We start from the raw sequence: 21568 nt of genomic DNA on the forward strand, positions 1-21568 counted from the left end.
CATTATGCTACCGTGTTAGTGTGAGGCTATTTTGAGCCTTGTTAGTGGTATTAACTAGTGATTTAATTTTACTTATTCTATGCCCCATGTACTAGCGTTATAAGTTAATCTGTTTTTAGAGATAAAACTCTTTACATTCGATTTTCATGAAAACGCATCCCAAAGAAAGATCTACTCGGTAACCATGTGTTAATTACCCAAAGGTTCATTTTTCACCGGAGTTGTCTTTTAACGATTGGTAACAACAATGAATATATATTAAAAAACCATTGCAATTTGTGAAAAAAAATCTTAATTTGTCCTTGTTCAACCCTGTTATGCGCTGTCATTTTCCCTTTAATAATAAGAGAAATGTTATGGGATGTAATTATATATTAACTCTCTGAGGTCGGCAAAAGGCGCCGGCGTTTTTTTTACACCTCGTTTTTTTTCTTGTGATTTACATTTTACAAAGCATAGCAAAACTGAGTGATACTGCAGTTATCTATCAAATTATAAGTATATCATTTTCTAAATTAATGTGAAGGGGTTGAACTAAATTACCACTTAAAGGAATAAACGATACTGTAGCAATTTATTAACAGCATTTTTGAAGAGATCCCCTAAATGTCTTTTATTAATAGTGAATAAGAAAAAAGAGAGAAGAAAAAAATTGATTATTCAGAATTTGTTATTTTTTAAGATCTGTGCCTCAAAGGGATAGTTCACCCAAAAATGAAAATTAGCCCATAATTTACTCATTCACAAGTCATCCTAGGTGTATATGACATTCTTCTTTCAGACGAATAAAATCGGAGTTATATTACAAAAGTCCAGGCTAATCCAAGCATTAGAATTGGATTTATAGTTGCTCTGTTTTTGAAGTCCATAAAAAGTGCATCTTTCCGTCAAATAACATGCTCCACGTGGCTCCGGGGTGTTAATAAAGGCCTTCTGCAGCGAATCGACGTGTTTGTGTAAGAAAAATATCCATATTTAAAACTTTATCAAAGTGAAACTCAAGATGCGTACGTGACGTCATGACGAGCGGACCTGGTCGCTTTAGTCTTTCGATCTGCAGGGGAACTTTCAACAATTTTTCCATAAATTGAACAGGGAAGGCAGTTGGCCGAAAGTTTACTTAATAAAGTTTTAAATATGTATTTTTTTCTTACACAAACGCATCGATTCGCTTCAGAAGGCCTTTATTAACACCCCAGAGCCGCGTGGAGCACGTTATTTGATGGGCAGATGCACTTTTTATGGACTTAAAAAACAGAGCAACTATAAATCCAATTCTAATGCTTGGATTAGCCTGGACTTTTGTAATATAACTCTAATATATAAATATAAAATATAAATATATAAAAGAAGAATGTCATATACACCTAGGATGACTTGAGGGTGAGTAATTTATGGGCTAATTTTAATTTTGGGGTGAACTATCCCTTTAAGTGATTATTGGAATGGACAGTATTTAGAAACCTATCAAAGAGGCTGAAAAATGGTCATACGGGTGAATTACTTTTTTTGACTGAACTTTTTTTTTAATGAGGTTTACAGATCAAAATCTTTTATAACATAAACAGCAAATACTTCAAGTTCAGACTCCTTTTATAGGCCTACAATAATACAAAAAAGTAAATGTCATCACATAAACATACTACAAATATACCTCCGGCCCATGAGCTTGGGTTGAGATTGATGCGAACAAAATCTTGCCCTTAGGACATAAAAATAGGGCAGGAAAGAACAGTTGGCATTTTTCAGTCCATTGCAGAGCGTTATGTTTTTTTCTGCATTTCCTCTCCCGTTGTTCTGAAACTGACACGATTGTTCTGATGGAGGACCTTTGCAGCTGAAAGCTCTTCTAGTTGGGTTTGGTCAGGAGCTGAGTGGAGAACTCATACAGATCTTTATTGATCTTCTTCAGGGTCCTCACCTCCTCCTCTAGTTCAGACACGCGTACCTTAGTGTTCTCCCCATCACCAAACACGCTCTGACAACACCACACAGAGAGAGAGAGAGAGAGAGAGAGAGAGAGAGAGAGAGAGAGAGAGAGAGAGAGAGAAACAACAACAGTGTTATCATGACATCTTTTTGACAGACACAGAGTTCCAACACTTCTTTAACGATGACTTTTCATGACTTATACATGCCCTTTCTAGTCGTTCAAGACTACAGGAGAAGGATTTTTATAGATTTTTTTTAGCAACTGTTAGCACGGACATTCATTTGTATGCGAGACACTAATCTTTGGAATGAATATATTTAAACAAACATAATATTGTACAAATGTCTCCAATAACACTCTCAGCGGACAAATTGATGTTATCATGGTGGGATATAGGCAAGTTTGACTAAAATATCACTCAAGCAACATTTTAGGGCAAAATTAGGCAATTTTGTGGCAGGAGCGACCACCGCCTATTGTTATGTTTGTTATGTTATATTAGTGACTGCAATAACCACAGCTCATTATCATACAGTAGGGGGGATATTTGGACAATATTTGCCTTTTAATGACACTTTAGGTTCTATTAAAGAATTGAAATATGAATAGCATGTTCAATCGGGAAGAAGAATATGCTAAACTTGGTTAAGGTATTTAAATGACAAAATGTTTTGTCAAGAAAGCGAACTCCAGCACATAATTAAATATGGGGTTTATTGTATTATGCAAAACAGGCATAGAAAAACAAAAAGCTCACAAGAAATAAAGCATACATTTACTACAATGTTGACAGTTAATAACTCTTTCCCTGGCAGCGGTTTTTTATTTTTTAGTTGCCAGCCACTGCAGCATTTTTGATCATTTTCACAAAACTTTCATGGCCCCCAGAATATTTGTGTTTTATAAATATCTGAACATGCTCAAAACAACAAAACCGTTTTATGTGGCTAGCTTCATGCATTCTTTTTTATCAGCACTTGAATGTGGGAAAGTTTAACAAAAAAAAAAGCAACATTTTGAACAAAAAGCTGAAAAAAAAACCCTTTTTTTTAAAGAATACAACATACATAAGCAATACTTTTATCGCTTGTTTCTGTTCCTGCTACAGTGTTCCAATAACAGTGTCATTTTACAGTCCTATAACAGTGAAAACACGGAAAACCAGAAAATTCCGTCAATGGCGGGGAAGCCTCCTCCTTGAACTGCCACCTTAACGTGGTGGAGGGGTTTGAGTACCCGAATGAACCTAGGAGCTATGTTGTCCGGGGCTATATGCCCCTGGTAGGGTCTCCCAAGGCAAACAGGTCCTAGGTGACGGGTCAGACTAAGAGCAGTTCAAAACCCTTATGATGACCAAAAAAAAGAGGACCGTGACGTCGCCCGGTACGGCGCAGCCGGGGCCCCACCCTGGAGCCAGGCCTGGGGTTGGGGCTCGTATGCGAGCGCCTGGTGGCCGGGCCTTCCCCCATGGGGTCCGGCCGGGCTCAGCCCAAAGGAGCGACGTGGGGACACCTTCCCGTGGGCCCACCACCCACAGGAGGGACCGTAAGGGGCCGGTGCAGAGAAGATCGGGCAGTAGTCGAAGGCAGGAGCCTAGACAACCCGATCCCTGGACACGGAAACTGGCTCTTGGGACATGGAATGTCACCTCACTGGCGGGGAAGGAGCCTGAGATTGTGCGTGAGGTTGAGAGGTTCCGACTAGAGATAGTCGGAATCACCTCTACGCACGGCTTGGGCTCTGGAACCACACTCCTCGAGAGAGGATGGACTCTTCACCACTCCGGAGTTGCCCATGGTGAGAGGCGGCGGGCTGGTGTGGGTTTGCTTATAGCCCCCCAGCTCTGCCGCCATGTGTTGGAGTTCACCCCGGTGAACGAGAGGGTCGTTTCCCTGCGGCTTCGGCTCAGGGATAGGTCTCTCACTGTTGTTTGTGCCTACGGGCCGAACGGCAGTGCAGAGTACCCGGCCTTCTTGGTGTCCCTGGGAGGGGTGCTGGAAAGTGCTCCGACTGGGGACTCCGTCGTTCTACTGGGGGACTTACGCCCACGTGGGCAATGACAGTGACACCTGGAGGGGCGTGATTGGGAGGAACGGCCCCCCTGATCTGAACCCGAGTGGTGTTCAGTTATTGGACTTCTGTGCTAGTTACGGTTTGTCCATAACGAACACCATGTTCAGGCATAAGAGTGTCCATCAGTGCACATGGCACCAGGACACTCTAGGTCGTAGGTCAATGATCGACTTTGTGGTCGTTTCATCTGACCTGCGGCCGTATGTCTTGGACACTCGGGTGAAGAGAGGGGCGGAGCTGTCAACTGATCACCACCTGGTGGTGAGTTGGATCCGATGGCGGGGGAGGAAGCTGGACAGACCCGGCAGACCCAAACGTACTGTGAGGGTCTGCTGGGAACGTTTGGCCGAGTCTCCTGTCAGAGAGATCTTCAACTCCTACCTCCGGCAGAACTTCGACCGGATCCCGAGGGAGGCTGGAGATATTGAGTCCGAATGGACCATGTTCTCCACCTCCATTGTCGCTGCGGCCGCTCGGAGCTGTGGCCGTAAGGTCTCCGGTGCATGTCGAGGCGGCAATCCCCGAACCCGGTGGTGGACACCGGAAGTAAGGGATGCCGTCAAGCTGAAGAAGGAGTCCTATCGGGCCTGGTTGGCTTGTGGGACTCCTGAGGCAGCTGACATGTACCGGCAGGCTAAGCGGACTGCAGCCCGGGTGGTTGTGGAGGCAAAAACTCGGGCCTGGGAGGAGTTCGGTGAGGCCATGGAAAAGGACTATCGGCTGGCCTCGAAGAGATTCTGGCAAACCGTCCGGCGCCTCAGGAGGGGGAAGCAGTGCCCTACCAACACTGTTTACAGTGGCGATGGGCGGCTGTTGACCTCAACTGGGGATGTCGTCGGACGGTGGAAGGAATACTTCGAGGATCTCCTCAATCCCGCCATCACGCCTTCCATTGAGGAAGCAGAGGCTGGGGGCTCAGAGGAGGACTCGTCCATCACCCAAGCTGAAGTTACCGAGGTGGTCAAGAAACTCCTCGGTGGCAAGGCACCGGGGGTGGATGAGATCCGCCCTGAGTACCTCAAGTCTCTGGATGTTGTGGGGCTGTCTTGGCTGACACGCCTCTGCAACATCGCGTGGCGGTCGGGGACAGTGCCTCTGGGATGGCAGACCGGGGTGGTGGTCCCTCTTTTTAAGAAGGGGGACCGGAGGGTGTGTTCCAACTACAGGGGGATCACACTTCTCAGCCTCCCCGGGAAAGTCTATGCCAGGGTACTGGAGAGGAGAATTCGGCCGATAGTAGAACCTCGGATTCAGGAGGAACAGTCTGGTTTTCGTCCCGGTCGTGGAACACTGGACCAGCTCTATACCCTCTACAGGGTGCTGGAGGGTTCATGGGAGTTTGCCCAACCAGTCCACATGTGTTTTGTGGATTTGGAGAAGGCATTCGACTGTGTCCCTCGCGGCATCCTGTGGAGGGTGCTCGGGGAGTATGGGGTCCGGGGTCCGTTGCTAAGGGCTGTCCGGTCCCTGTACGACCAAAGCAGGAGTTTGGTCCGCATTGCCGGCAGTAAGTCAGACTTGTTCCCGGTGCATGTTGGACTCCGGCAGGGCTGCCCTTTGTCGCCGGTTCTGTTCATAATTTTCATGGACAGAATTTCTAGGCGCAGCCAGGGGCCGGAGGGTGTCAGGTTTGGGGACCACACGGTTTCGTCTCTGCTCTTTGTGGATGACGTTGTCGTGTTGGCCCCTTCTAACCAGGACCTTCAGCATGCACTGGGACGGTTTGCAGCCGAGTGTGAAGCGGCTGGGATGAGGATCAGCACCTCCAAATCCGAGGCCATGATCCTCAGTCGGAAAAGGGTGGTTTGCCCTCTTCAGGTTGGTGGAGAGTTCCTGCTTCAAGTGGAGGAGTTCAAGTATCTAGGGGTCTTGTTCATGAGTGAGGGGAGGATGGAACAGGAGATTGACAGACGGATCGGTGCAGCTTCTGCAGTAATGCGGTCAATATACCGGTCTGTTGTGGTGAAGAAAGAGCTAAGCCGTAAGGCGAAGCTCTCGATTTACCGGTCAATCTACGTTCCTACTCTCACCTATGGTCATGAGCTTTGGGTCATGACCGAAAGGACAAGATCCCGGATACAGGCGGCCGAAATGAGTTTTCTCCGCAGGGTGGCTGGGCGCTCCCTTAGAGATAGGGTGAGGAGCTCAGTCACTCGGGAGGAACTCGGAGTAGAGCCGCTGCTCCTCCACATCGAGAGGGGTCAGCTGAGGTGGCTCGGGCATCTGTTCCGGATGCCTCCTGAACGCCTTCCCGGGAAGGTGTTTCGGGTATGTCCAACCGGGAGGAGGCCCCGGGGAAGACCTAGGACACGCTGGAGGGACTATGTCTTCCGGCTGGCCTGGGAACGCCTCTGTGTACCCCCGGAAGAGCTAGAGGAAGTGTCTAGGGAGAGGGAAGTCTGGGCATCTCTGCTTAGACTGCTGCCCCCGCGACCCGGCCCTGGATAAAGCGGAAGAAGATGGATGGATGGCGGGGAAGCGTCTCATAAATGACACAAAATTCTGTTAATGTGGGGAAAGAGTTAGTATTTTTTTTAAATTTGCGCATGGACCATGCTTAATTTCTTTCCAACCCTCTTTAAGTTCTTTCCAAAGTTGAGCTTCATTGGAAGACCTGCATTTATATAAGACCTGGTTTATAATTTCCAAAAGGTTTTCAATGGATTTAAGCTCAGGGTACTGAGGAGCCCACTTGAAGACTTCAAAATGCTGAGCATTAACACTTTCATTGCGCACAACTTTGATGCATGCGCGGTGTGTGTTTGTGATCATAATCATGTTGGAAAATGGACATTTGATCTCCAAACAGATTCTCCATACTTGGCTAGATCATGTTCAGCAGGATTCCCAATTGACCTATCGGTAAGCCCCGCCCCCCTTAGTTACTGTTGCTAACTCGGACAAACAAACGGAGTTGCTATATCTTACAATGCCAGTTGTCAGTGTGAAAACCTTATCCCAAGATTTTTTTGGACACAGAATGTAGCGTATATCCCATTCGAATGATGGCCAAACTTAACTGATGGTTTATCAAGTTTATTATATCCTTTTTCACTCCAAAAAATCATCGTAAGAGCTGAACAATCAAAGCATAAGAAGAGCGCATTAACGTCTCTTTCACAAACTATCTCTCTCCGTTGCATTACCATTAACATACACAGCAAATTACACAGAAACACTCATACAACTAACAGTAAACAAACATATACACAGAGCTTATGCCTTTTCAGGGGTGCAGTTAATAACTGGTAAACTTTGTATCTGCAATACAACTCCGATAAACTGCGTGCGAGCTCTCCCTTTCACTAACGTTACCCGTAGACTATAATACCCATCAAAATAGGAGTCCTCCTTAGTAGGACAGATAATGTAGACCTTAAACATATCTCAAATTAAATGAATTTACATATAACCAGTTTAATATGGAGAGGCACTGAAATATAGACCTTCGTGTTTTTGACCTACAGTGTTACATGACGTGAGAACAGTTAGTTATGGTACCACGCTGGTGGTGTCCTACTAACGTACCTGGAAAACCATTAAGTTCTCTGGCAAGTGCAAGTTGTTTTTGCAGTAGATAAAACTAATAAATGGTTTCTTTACTGGTACAAAACCTCTCAATTCAGCCTCTTATAGCCATTGGCTGACAGTTCAAGATTAAATTGGAGGTTGGAGGTCTCATTCAGATCTTTAGAAGTTGTTTTAAGATGGTTCCACATGATTTTCATCCTCCTGTCAATATGCTGACTAGTCTTCCTTGACAGCTGGAAACATTCTGCATGATAGTGGTCTGACGGTGTTTAAAAATAATTCTGTGGACATTGTGACCAGTCACATCCAGCACATGAGCAATATCCAAAACCAATTGACAAGATTTATCCATTTGAACAATATTCTCCTTGGTTGCAAAGGATAGCTCCTTCCATCTGGCCATTTTCATAAAAATCCACAATAATATAGCTAATACCTGCCACGTAGTGATTTACTGAATAAAAGGCTGTGAATTATGAGTGTAAGATTAGTATGACCACTTGGCTGAAAATTACCTCTTCACAATTTGGTATGTTTCATTGCATAATGACAAATGATACAACTGAAACGTGGAACAGGTAAATTAGTTTAACACTACAATACATTAAATATTTAATAAAAAGTTAGAAGCCAATTTTCCTAAGCCCATCACTTTTGGCACTACATAACACAATATAACTAATGTAATAATGTAATGTAATATATACATAACATAACATAACATAACATAACAGTTCTTCAACTGTGAGTGCATAACTATAAAACCGATTTATTTTTAATATCTAGGTGAAAACTCAGAATTATTTTCTGTGGTTATCGACAAAATGTCACAGATGTCCATTGCTTGTGTTGAACCCAGAACACTCCTTTAATCTAAAAGAGTGACATCTCAAGTATATATACAGTGGGGAGAACAAGTATTTATTCTACGTGCAAAGCATTTAGAGGTCCGTAATTTTTATCATAGGTACAAAAATCGAGAAAATCACATTGTATGATTTTTAAATAATTAATTTTCATTTTATTGCATGACATAAGTATTTGATCACCTACCAACCAGTAAGAATTCCGGCTCTCACAGACTTGTTAGTTTTTCTTTAAGAAGTCCTCCTGTTTTCCACTCATTACCTGTATTAACTGCGTCTGTTTCAACTCGTTACCTGTATAAAAGACACCTGTCCACACACTCAATCAAACAGACGCCAACCTCTCCACAATGGCCAAGACCAGATAGCTGTGTAAGGACATCGGGATAAAATTGTAGACCTGCACAAGGCTGGGATGGGCTACAGGACAATAGGCAAGCAGCTTGGTGAGAAGGCAACAACTGTTGGTGCAATTATTAGAAAATGGAAGAAGTTCAAAATGACGGTCAATCTCCCTTGGTCTGGGGCACCAAGCGAGATCTCACCTCGTGGGGCATCAATGATCATGAGGAAGGTGAGGGATCAGCCCAGAACTACATGGCAGGACCTGGTCAATGACATGAAGAGAGCTGGGACCACAGTCTCAAAGAAAAACATTAGTAACACACTACGCTGTCATGGATTAAAATCCTGCAGCGCACACAAGGTCCCCCTGCTCAAGCCAGCGCATGTCCAGGCCCGTCAGAAGTTTGCCAATGACCATCTGGATGATCCAGAGGAGGAATGGGAGAAGGTAATGTGGTCTGATGTGACAAAAATAGAGCCTTTTGGTCTAATCTCCACTCGCCATGTTTGGAGGAAGAAGAAGGATGAGTACAACCCCAAGAACACCATCCCAACTGTGAAGCATGGAGGTGGAAACATCATTCTTTGGGGATGCAGGACAACTGCACCGTATTGAGGGTAGGATGGATGGGGCCATGTATCGTGAGATCTTGGCCAACAACCTCCTTCCCTCAGTAAGAGCATTGAAGATGGGTCGTGGCTGGGTCTTCCAGCATGACAACGACCCGAAACACACAGCCAGGGAAACACACTAAGGAGTGGCTCCGTAAGAAGCATCTCAAGGTCCTGGAGTGGCCTAGCCAGTCTCCAGACCTGAACCCAATAGAAAATCTTTGGAGGGAGCTGAAAGTCCGTATTGCCCAGCGACAGCCCCGAAACCTGAAGGATCTGGAGAAGGTCTGTATGGAGGAGTGGGCCAAAATCCCTGCTGCAGTGTGTGCAAACCTGGTCAAGAACTACAGGAAACATATGATCTCTGTAACTGCAAACAAAGGTTTCTGTACCAAATATTAAGTTCTGCTTTTCTGATGTATCAAATACTTATGTCATGCAATAAAATGCAAATTAATTACTTAAAAATCATACAATGTGATTTTCTGGATTTTTGTTTTAGATTCCGTCACTCACAGTTGAAGTGTACCCATGATACAAATTACAGACTTCTACATGGTTTGTAAGAGGGCAAACCTGCAAATTCGGCAGTGTATCAAATACTTGTTCTCCCCACTGTAGGCCAGAAGATGAACTGTGTGTAAATGAGGAGGTGAGTTTTTTCATGTAAAAAAAAACCCTGCACCTGGGTTTAGGATTCAAGTTCCATCATAGATTTTTGCTGAGGTCATCAAATCCCGTTTTAGAACATCCCTAATCTAGCGGAGAAAATATTGACATTCCCTTTGTGCTCGATTCCCACATGCAGGCAAACGCCGAGTGACAGCGATGCACATTTCCCCCAGATTAAGTGGGTGGGGGAGGGCTGGTGAGGAGTAAAAAAAATCTCTTGCTCTCCAGTTATATATTTATTTACATACATCTCCTGAATAAACACAGCGGGCTCTGAGCTTGCCGGCAGGATCCAACTCCCTTTTGAGTGAGTGAAACTAATCCACTTAATGGTCCTGCCAGAGCCGGACTCAGTTTAAAGGCGTCAGGAGATCCATGAGGATGAGGGAACAACCTCTATGGTGACCTGAACGTGTTCATAGATGGATAATAGCAACAAACCCCAAAACACCCCTCAGTACCTCCAGATGGACGGGACTGCGGGGACCATCTGGACTCACTGTACTTTGACATTTTAAAGAGCCTAAAATAATGTATTTGGACAGAGTTATGAGCTACACAGCCTGTGCTTTGCTTGCAGCTCCCTGTAACTAATTCCCTAAACAACTGATGTTCAATAGGCCGACACCCTCTTCTAATTAAGGGGGCGCATAAAACCAAGTACACAGCAATTCAGCCTCCCATTTTCAGTAGAATGAGGTACCAAAGACCCCACCTCTACTCTAAAGGCTTCCTATTTATGAGTGTTGACTTCAATAAAAATAAACGCTTAGGCTTTATGTGCTAATCAGTTCAGCTTCAAGCCCAGTATGATCATGTTCTCCTCCGCTGGCTCTCAAATAGCTCTTGACTACACTTTCAACATCCCATGGAGAGAGTCCGAAACTCAGATAAGAATGGCCCACTGGAGCTGCTCTATCAGCAGTATAAATCAGTGGAGACTCTGACAGAGGTGTGCAAGTGGCTCATTTCCTCTAGAAGGAAGTGAGCGAGATGCTCTATATAAAAGATTATAGTTTTGAATCAATCACCTCTGTAAATCACAACTTGCTGCGCTCAAATATGTTGTCTTATTGACTGTTGACGCAGGCAACCCATACCTAAAAAAATATGTCTTATTGACTGTTGACGCAGGCAACCCATACCTAAAAAGTTTCTTCTCACATAATGAGTCAAAGTCATTATTCATTCATTCATTCATTCATTCATTCATCAATATTATAGTATATTATATTATTATATAATATTGCAAGGGATAATATATCCAGCCTGGACAACCGCCTGTATGTACATTATCCCACTTATTACACAATATTTCTTTACACATAAGTCTTTAAACGCAAAGCTTACGCGAAGAAAGCAGTTGCTAGCAAGCGGCAATCTAGACGGACATTTAAGGGATACGGTACAGTCACACCACTTATTACATGACATTTCGCCACATAAATAAGGAGTCTTATGTCTCAAGGAGTCTTAAGGAGCTGTTTGAAGTAAAAACAACATCCTTATTTCTTTCCATTTCGATATAAAAGTCTTCGCTTCTGATTTATAAAGACTGTCTTTGCTGCCACCTTATGGTGTAATAATAGAGCTGGGTATTGACACAAATTTCACAATTCGATTCGATTTTGATTCACAAGCTTGCAATTTGATTCGATTTCTATTTCGATTATTTTGGATATATCAGGTACAATACATGGCAAATTTCCAAGGAAAACAATGCTGTAAACTATGGGAGTCAGTCTAGCCTACTATAATGTTGAAAATGAACAGATTTGTATACAAAAACTTAAAGAGAAGATCAGTTCATGCGCCGCTTCTTTTGAGCTGAGCTGCGCCAGAATGACCTCACGCCACAGCACCAAAGCGATATTTATGTTTTTGAATTTCAAAATAAAATGGACTTAATTTAATATCTGAGACTTTGTTTCATATCAATAGTAACAAAGCACAAAGATTATTGTGATTTATTGGATGGGAGGTGTGCCACAATGTTCCATTCATTCATCAACTGAAAACAGGATGACTAATCGATTCTTGTGATTTAAGAATCGATATCGGTTCGTAAAAACGAGAATAGATTAAAATCGAGAAATCAATATTTTTTACCCAACCCTATGTAATGATGTATCTATACTTTCACTGAAGTCGAAATCACAATCACAAACGGACCCTTTCTCAATACCAAATACAGCAAGTTATTTATATAAAATATTACTTATTGATCAATAATATTTAAATAAACAATATCAGCCATTTAAAAAAAGTCTAAGAAGTTTGTACAATAGGAAATAAACACAAGCAAACAGTTCATTCAAAAGTACAAAATCAGATTTATAATAGCCTACAGATTTTAGTTAAATAAAAATATAAAGTTATGAACTATGCCCTTATCCAAATCAATTTGCTCTGGAACAAGTAATAGATTAATAAGATTGCCCGTTTGATATACCCCAAATTAATTATATCTCATATTTAACCACTATCTCCATACAAGCCAGCAGCAAAATCCTGAAGGACTGGCTGAGATGAAACTGTTCTCTGCGTGTACATGAGCGTTGAATGGCTGCTGACAGCCTGGAGCTCACATCTGCGAAAGCATCTTAACAAATTGTACAAACAGGCGCAATGTTTATATGAGAGTCACATATTTGAGGTCTAAATAACTGCATTCATGACAGTCGTCGCAAGCGGAGTGATACAAATGGTGAAATGGTACCAGTGATACTGGGAGAATATTGCACGGCTGGAAAAGGCTCTCAAAGAGAATGAGAAAGAACTAACTATTATATTATATATTATATTTAGGACTGTCAAAAATAACAATTTATCCAATTAATATTTTCTGTTTAACACAAGTAATATTTAATACAAAATGCAGCATCCATTTTTTCCCTCTCTGGCATCCTTTGGCTGGCATTACAGTATATGATTTGGGTTCCGCTCACCAGCTCGTAACCTCAGCACGTGCTCTCAGATTGAACCCATACATATGTGAGCCAAGTTTGGTGGACATATCTCCTTCCCTTTAAAGTGGAAATGAAGCAGTCACTCAAGTTTTCATTATTAAGTTGACTGATTTCCACTTTAATAAAAAATTATATAACAAACCGATTGAAGAATACCATCTTCAATCGCCATCTTGCAATACCACAGCATGTGACGTCATTGTGTTGGTTTGCTCTGTTGGCCAGTCAAATAATATAAGCATTACTTTTTTAACACACGTGTGTTTCGAAATGGAGGAAGACTTAATTGAAAAGACTGTTGAGCCCATAATAACTAAAATTGCCTATGCACATCTCTTAAAGATGTCCAAGCAAAAGCATTGGGTCCTGTTAACAGCAGGTATTGTATTCGCAGGTGAACATAAAATATGTTACATACCACTACATACCAACGAGCCAGTGTAATGCAACATGTCGGAAAGGTCTGACATAACAATAAGGGTGCTTTCACACCTGAGCGTTTGTTTCGGAACCTGGTGCATTTTCTCCCTGGGGTCGGATGGTTTAGGCATATGTGAACACGGCAAACAAGCTCAGATCCGCTGCAAAATAATCACTCCAAGACCACCTGGGCAGTCGTGGGTTAATGGTTAAAGAGTCAGACTTTTAACCTGAAGGTTGCAGGTTCGAGTCTCAGGTCTGGCAGGAATTGTCGGTGGGGGCAGTGAATAAACAGCGCTCTCTTCCACCCTCAATACCACGATATTATGAAAATATTATTACATGTAATTGTCCCAAAACACATTAATATGCAAATTAGATACAGTGTATTGATGCATTGCCTAGAATGGAAATGGCATTTATGGTCATGTTTACAGACATATTGCATAAAGTAAAATGGCATATCAAATTATTCTGTATCTTTCATAACATTGAGAATCATCTTTATACAAAGTTTGGATTAAAAAACTTGAAGCATAAAAATTGATTGGTGAATGAAAAAATCTAAATTCTCTTTTTCTGGTTCTCAGGAAGATGACATGTTAAAATACTAGTAACGCATTAAAGCAATGTAAAGGCAGACTAATAGATTAATTTATATTAATAAATATTTTAGAAATTCCAATTATTGGTAAAAGTGATGACTTGTAAATAAATAATCATAAATTTCTCACTGTACAACTGCTATGGTGGAGCCGTTGCTTAGCCTATCTGCACTTTACTAGCGCACCCTCAGTGATTTGATTCTGGAACAGGGCCTGTTGAATAGTGCACCTTTAAGTGAAAGTGGCCACACATGTCAAACATAAATTACTGAATATTTAAGCCATGTTTATCAAAATTTGTCTAAGTTCTGTTAATTACCCAGGTGGGCAAAGTTATTAGCCATCTTGAAATGGCAATTATGGGTCAATTACGCTGCTTGGCCAAGCACTAGTCTTGTGGACGATTGCTCCGTCTCCTCTCTCTTCATGTTGATCATTAAAAGAATCAAAGCCAACAGAATACAAACCGTCTCCGCCTTGAAAGACTTGCTAAAATTCAGCTCACAGTAATGACTGAATTCCGACAGCAGTAGTGAGCTTCCCTGCTTACCTTGTCTGTGACGGCACACATCAGAGAGTAGAGTTCGTCTGCTTTCTCCAAATATGTCCCCTCTGGCTCCTGAGAGTGTGAAAAGACAAAGCGAAACTCTTTAAACATAAACACAATAGTATGTTAAGCTACAATAATGATTTAGTGTGCCAATAAGGTATTTACAGTGCATCCGCAAAGTATTCACAGCGCTTCCCTTTTTCCACATTTTGTTATGTTACAGCCTTATTCCAGAATGGATTAAATGCATTTTTTTTTCCTCAATTCTACAAACAATACCCCATAATGACAACGTGAAAGAAGTTTGTTTGAAATCTTTGCACATTTATTAAAAATAAACGTACATAAGTATTCACAGCCTTTGCCATGACACTCAAAATTGAGATCAGGTGCATCCTGTTTCCACTTATCATCCTTGAGATGTTTCTACAACTTGATTGGAGTCCACCTGTGGTAAATTCAGTTGATTGGACATGATTTGGAAAGGCACACACCTGTCTATATAAGGTCCCACAGTCAACAGTGCATGTCAGAGCACAAAACAAGCCATGAAGCATGAAGCATGGTGGTGGTGGCAGCATCATGCTGTGGGGATGTTTTTCAGCGGCCTGAACTGGGAGACTAGACAGGATCGAGGGAAAGATGAATTCAGCAATGTACAGAGACATCCTTGATGAAAACCTGCTCCAGAGCGCTCTGGACCTCAGACTGAGGTGAAAGTTCATCTTTCAACAGGACAACGACCCTAAGCACACAGCCAAGCTAACAAGAGTGGCTACTGGACAACTCTGTAAATGTCTTTGAGTGTCCTAGCCAGAGCCCAGACTTGAACCCGACTGAACATCTCTAGAGAGATCTGAAAATGGCTGTGCACCGATGCTCCCCATCCAACCTGATAGAGTTTGAGAGGTCCTGCAAAGAAGAATGGGATAAACTGCTCAAAAATAGGTGTGCCAAGCTTGTAGCATCATACACAAAACGACTAGAGGCTGTAATTGGTGCCAAAGGTGCTTCAACAAAAGTATTGAGCAAAGGCTGTGAATACTTTTCACTAGGGATGGGTCGCGATTTTCGAATATTCGATTAGTTATTTAATTATAGAATATCGAATAGTATGTGCGATTATCGTCCAAAAAAAATCCCCATGTTGTCGGTGCTGATGTGGTGCTGACGCGTTCATGTAACCAGAGGCGCTGCCAATAACGCTCCTAAAAGCTGCCAGTCAGCTCTCAGGGTGTTTTATACTGGACACGTTTGCTGCGGTCCGAGTCTGATTCTTCCCTCCGCCTCCGCAGTGTTGGTCTGGTTTCACACTCAACTTGAACCCTGGTGCGTTTGCGTTCATCTTACGTCATCACAAACGTGCACGGGCGTGATAGAAAACAGAACGCGGGTCAATATTAGGGGTGCACCGATCCGATATTAGGATCGGATATCGGCCGCGATACTGACAAAATAGCTGGATCGGGGATCGGAAAAATTAACAGATCCACAAGCCGATCCAGGTGTTTTTTTCCGTCGCAGCAGAACCTACGTCATTTGTCAGCTTCACGTGTGTCGCATGCTAGAAGGGAGCGAGCCAGAGAGTCGGCTGTGTGGAGGAGATATTTCACGCTTGCCACGCCAACTAGTTCGTCGCTGTTTCGAGGGTATTACTGCAAAGTCAGGGTCTTTCCTGCATTGACATTTTTTTGACGGCCAAAGCCTAATTTGATGAGTTATTGTGATTTACGAGTGATGTAGAACAGATGCTGCGCTTGTGACTGAGTGACAGAGAGACCGATCTGAGAATTCCTCCCCCGCGCGCGCTCTCTGGGTCTTCAAAATAATCAGTGTTCGCTCTCATATTTCACATATTAATCCAAATCAAAAGCTCGGAAGACCGAAACCATGTTGCACGTGACACATTCGGACAATTTTGTCCTTGAATTATCACTGGGTGTGAATTGCGCTCAAAAAACATTGACTCTTCTCTGACCAGCTGACATAAAGCATACTTTCAATAAGCGGGAGACAAATTATATCCAGTTATGAAGTGTTTTCTGTGTGTTGACAAATCTTTCGCGATGTTCTAACAGACGGGATTCGCACACAACGCGTCTGCTAATGTCCGATTCGTGACCTAATGACTCCTTTGAACCGAATCATTTTAACGACTGGCCAGAACAACTGATCTGTCCAACACTGAACTCATGAACTCAGTTTATTAATTTACTCAGAACGCAACTGAAATGAGAACACAAGTGTGCTTACCCATTTTAGCAAGAGTGGGTAGTAAGAATTATTTTTAATTATCAACAGTATTTCATCTTATTTCTGTTGACAATGTGTAGTAAAATAAATAGGCCTAGCCTACAATCATTTAATCTGGAGTGAGGTGAAACCAGAACAAAGTTGTTATTAGCTAGCTGAAAATTTTTATTAAATTGCATATGGTAGAAAATTAGACTATTTGTTAATTTGTAATGCTACTTTTTAATATTGATATGATTATATACCAAAACAATTATCTGTAGTGTAAAAAATGTTTGGTAACTGTCAGATTACTATTGTATGTTTGACCAATACACTGTTTTTTGTTTCCACTGCTACATTTTATTTATTTAAAGAAGTTAGATTACATTCTATTTTAGATTTGAATGCACAATTGTTTTTTAAATAAATAAGAATTCAACACCTTACATACATCTGTTATTTTGTCTTAGTTATGTTTAGTTAGTAAAGTCTGGTGCCTTTAGTCTCTTCAAGGAAGGTATAAGGTGGAAGATATACAGTTTATTATTAATTCAACAATATATCGGATCGGTATCGGGTATCGACAGATACACAAAGCCCAGGCACCGGTATCGGTATCGGGACTGAAAAAGTCGGATCGGTGCACCCCTAGTCAATATGGGCTTTTTTAAATGAATTTGGTGCTATTATGTGCAGCTGAGTAAACGACACTTGGGTTAACCGTATGTGTGTCGCTTGAAGGCGGCTTTGCTGCTTGCAAACAGACTCTTTTGAGGAGACGGTGAATTGCCATTCATTTGCTGCCCTGATTGCACTCTATGCGCGAATACACTGCAGGCTCGCTCTCGCGATCGTATCCCAGCTAAATCATCAACACTATCATCTCTTACGTGTATGTTATTGAACTAATGACATTGTAATCGGCTAAAACGCATGTGCTGGTTACTACCCGAGTGCTGTTTGCACATTCACGTGAATCGTGGCACAGCTCCGAGAGCAACCGAACTCCGGTTGTGTGTTCTCGGGTTCGGTACCTCAGTGCACACCAAGCTCTGTAGGTAAGCTTTCACATTAGCAATTTTTCATGCTAACCGTGCCCCATTCCGAACTAAAATGCCAGAGTTAAAACGCCCTGAGACAACAGAAGAATAACACATCGTCTCACGCGCACGCTGTAGACTTGTGTCATTTATCGGTTGCGGTAACTTGGGGCGATGTCACATTACAGTCATATGTTTCAGCATGTTACAATAAATATATGGCTTGAGTTGATATAGCCTATTCCCTAATGAATTAAACAGTTTGTTATCCTACAGATTGAGAGCGTGAATGGTCTCTCTCCCCCTCTGTTTATACGCGTGTAGCCTTTACATGCGTGCATGCGGGGGAGGAGTTGCGATTTTCGAATAAAAATCGAATAATTCCCAGCGATCGTCGAATATAATTTTTGCTTGAAATGCCCATCCCTACTTTTCACAGCAGATTTTTTGCAAAGATTTCAAACAAACTTCTTTCATGTTGTCATTATGTATTGTTGCTAGCATTAAGGAAACAAATAATGAATTTAATCCATTTTGTAATAAGGCTGTAACATAACAAAATGTGTCAAAAGTGAAACGCTGTGAATACTTTCCGGATGCACTGTATGTGTAGGCATTTCCCATGATGCAAGTGTCATGAAGAGGCTGTGCCAACCGTGAGAGGGTCAGTTACCAACAAGGCCTAATCATGGCTGTCACCTGCAGGCTGATCACTACTGACAGTGAGTAAGTGGCCAGGGGTTTGTGGAGAGGATGACGTTGTTCCAAGGGTCCAACAAGATTATTAAGGCTGACAATGAAAATCCCAGCAAGGTCAATCTCTTTTTAACAGCCCTTCCCAGATTCTGCCATCTTACTCTGCTGATTTACAGACCATCAGTGCCCGTCTGCGGAAATTTACTATTCCTGCCTCGATGGATACAGTGAGTCTGCTGATTTCACAGGAAGATGAGTAAAGCTGGTGTACACACAGTATTTTGATTCTGCTCACAACGATTCCCACAACACTCACAAATATATTGAAATATTGTACTCATAACATTGTAATGGTACATCATTTCTTAATATGGAGGCTAAGTTTTTCTTTATTAAAAAGATTTATTTAAAATAAATTAAAACTTTATCAGCAGGGATGCATTACATTTATAAAAAGTGAGAGTAAAGACCTTTAAAATATTACAAAAGCACAACTATTTTCAACATTGATAATAAGAAATGTTTCTAGAGCACCAAATCAGCATGTTAGAATTATTAATAAATAATCATGCTACTCTGAAGACTAGAGTAATGGCTGGTGAAAATTCAGATTTTAAAATGCAAAATAAATTACATTTTAAAATGTATTCAAATAGGAAACATTTATTTTATATTGTAATATTGTTTCACAATATTATTGGTTTTACTGTATTATGATCAAATACATGCAGCTTGGGTGAGACTTTCAAAAGCATTAAAAAAATCTTAAACTTTTGAACAGCAGTGGAGGGGAAAAAATAAAAATGTATTAAATGAAAAAAGTATTTCTTTGTTATACAGTATGTAGATCACATTAAAATGCTCTTGTAATGCCTTCAACATTTATGCTTGCTATTTAATATGAATTAAAATATAAATTAAAGAGTGTAATAAACTATTTCAGTATTTATTAATAAATTTGGTCCCACAACAGTGGCATAATTTCCACCACAACAGACAATTTTATAGATAACAATTAGTGCTGGGCAATCGATTAATCATGATTAATCGCATCCAAAATAAAAGTCTGTGTTTACATAATATAATTAATAATAATTTGTTACATTTATATAGCGCTTTTTCTAGGCACTCAAATCGCTTAAAGCGGTTAATATATGCGTGTGTACTGTGTATAATTATTATGTATATATAAATACACACACATGCATGTATATATTTAAGAAAATTGTTATATTTATATATAAAATATTTATTTATAAGATAAATTATATAAATATATACACTGCTTGCAGAATTATTAGGCACGTTGATTTTATGATCATATTTTTTTTCCCAGGTACTTATTTTTTTATTTAATTGTTCATGAAGGCTGGAAATAAAAAACACCTTATATTCAGGTGTGCAGAATTATTAGGCACATTTTCTTTTACAGATAAAATGAGCCAAAAAAAAAGAGATTTAACTAAGTCCAAATTTATTAAATGCCCATGAGAAGGATACAATACCAATGCAATACAAGACATTGCAGTTAAGGCATGACCACTGGACCATGAAATGCTCAATGGGTCAGCAGGGTCAGACAAACACAGGTGGTGAAGAAAAGACACGTTAACTGCAAAAGAATTAAGAATTAAGGTGAACAATTAAGTGTGAAACCATCAGGAACCCTTTAGTCTCCAGATCTTAATCAATAATTTGATACTATGAACTTATTGTGTACATACATGTTTTTACATTGTACTTTACATTTAAAAAAATACGTGCATATTATTACATCTGTAATTAATTTCTGTAGTTACATTTGTAATTACACAGCTGACCCTTCCCTTACACCTAACCCTACCCTTAAACTTACCCATACCACCACAACCTGTCCCTAACTTTACCTGTATCCACCTCAATATCAGCAAAAGTGTTTTGCAATACAACATGAAAACAATAAGTATATTGTACTTATTTTTTTAAGTAAGAACATAGTAGTTAAGGCCACCTAATATAAAGTGGGGCCGGTAAATCTGAAAAAATGACCCCCACTTAATATGAATCACAAGCTGAAGTGTTTAAAATACACAAAGCAGTGTTGTGAATACAGAAGACTTTAAAAAAAAGTTATTTTATAGGTTTTATAGATTTTTCTGTAATTTAATTACAGTTACTTCTGATGTAATTGAACTAAATACTGTGTATAGTCTGTAGAACAATTATATATAATACAATAGTGGAATTAACATCAACATTTAAAGTATAACTTTAAAATGCATGTTTTCATGTATCCTTCTCACATGTGTAATACTCTGGTCAGTTAATAAGTTTTATATTATTTATTTGAACGAATTAAGAGAGCCGTTTCCATCATTGAATCACTTAACTAGTCGAGGTTGATATGGGATTTAGAAAGTAATTAGTAATAAGTAATTAAATACTTTAAGGAGAGTGTAATTTGTACAGTAATCTAATTACACTATTGAAGATGCAATTAGTAACTAATTCATAACTTTTTAGAGTAACTTACCCAGCACTGGTTGAGAGTGACTCTTGAAGGAGCAGCACCAGATCCTCTTGTAGCACTATTTGAAGAATTCATCTTCCAGAATCTGGCAGTAAGTTTTGGGAGTTCATACTATCCTGAAGTCCATTTTGCAAAGATGGACTAAAAGTGAACTCCCAAAACTTACTGCCAGATTCTGGAAAATTAATTCTTCAAACAATGGTACAAGAGGATGTGGTGCTGGTCCTTCAAGAGTCACTCTCAACCTATCTGTCTGTAATGCTAATAATTCTGCACGCAGTGTATTCAGTATATATACATGAAAATATTTCTTAAATATATACATGGAGTGTGTATTTATATATACATAATAATTATACACAGTACACACACATTTTACGTAAACACAAACGTTTATTTTGGATGCGATTAATTGATTGCCCAGCACTAATATCAAAACATATAGATAACAATTATATTGAATCTTTCCATTTAATACATGATAGAAATTCGAAGAGTATTCCAGGAGAAAC

General features: G+C 40.8%; 1 protein-coding gene across 1 annotated transcript in view; it reads right to left on the reverse strand.

The window, feature by feature from the left end:
• Window positions 1-1511: 1511 nt before the first annotated feature.
• wdr18 (WD repeat domain 18) overlaps window positions 1512-21568 on the reverse strand; it is a 141844-nt gene continuing 121787 nt past the window's right edge. Inside the window, exons 9-10 of the mRNA XM_079845075.1 lie at window positions 14577-14645; window positions 1512-1978 (exon numbers count right to left, since the gene is read on the reverse strand). Coding sequence (XP_079701201.1) covers window positions 1850-1978; window positions 14577-14645 — 198 coding nt within the window. The 3' untranslated portion in view covers window positions 1512-1849. The remainder of the gene's footprint in view (window positions 1979-14576; window positions 14646-21568) is intronic.

Source organism: Gobio gobio, assembly GCF_949357685.1.
Source record: "Gobio gobio genome assembly, chromosome: 19".
Taxonomy (NCBI): domain Eukaryota; kingdom Metazoa; phylum Chordata; class Actinopteri; order Cypriniformes; family Gobionidae; genus Gobio; species Gobio gobio.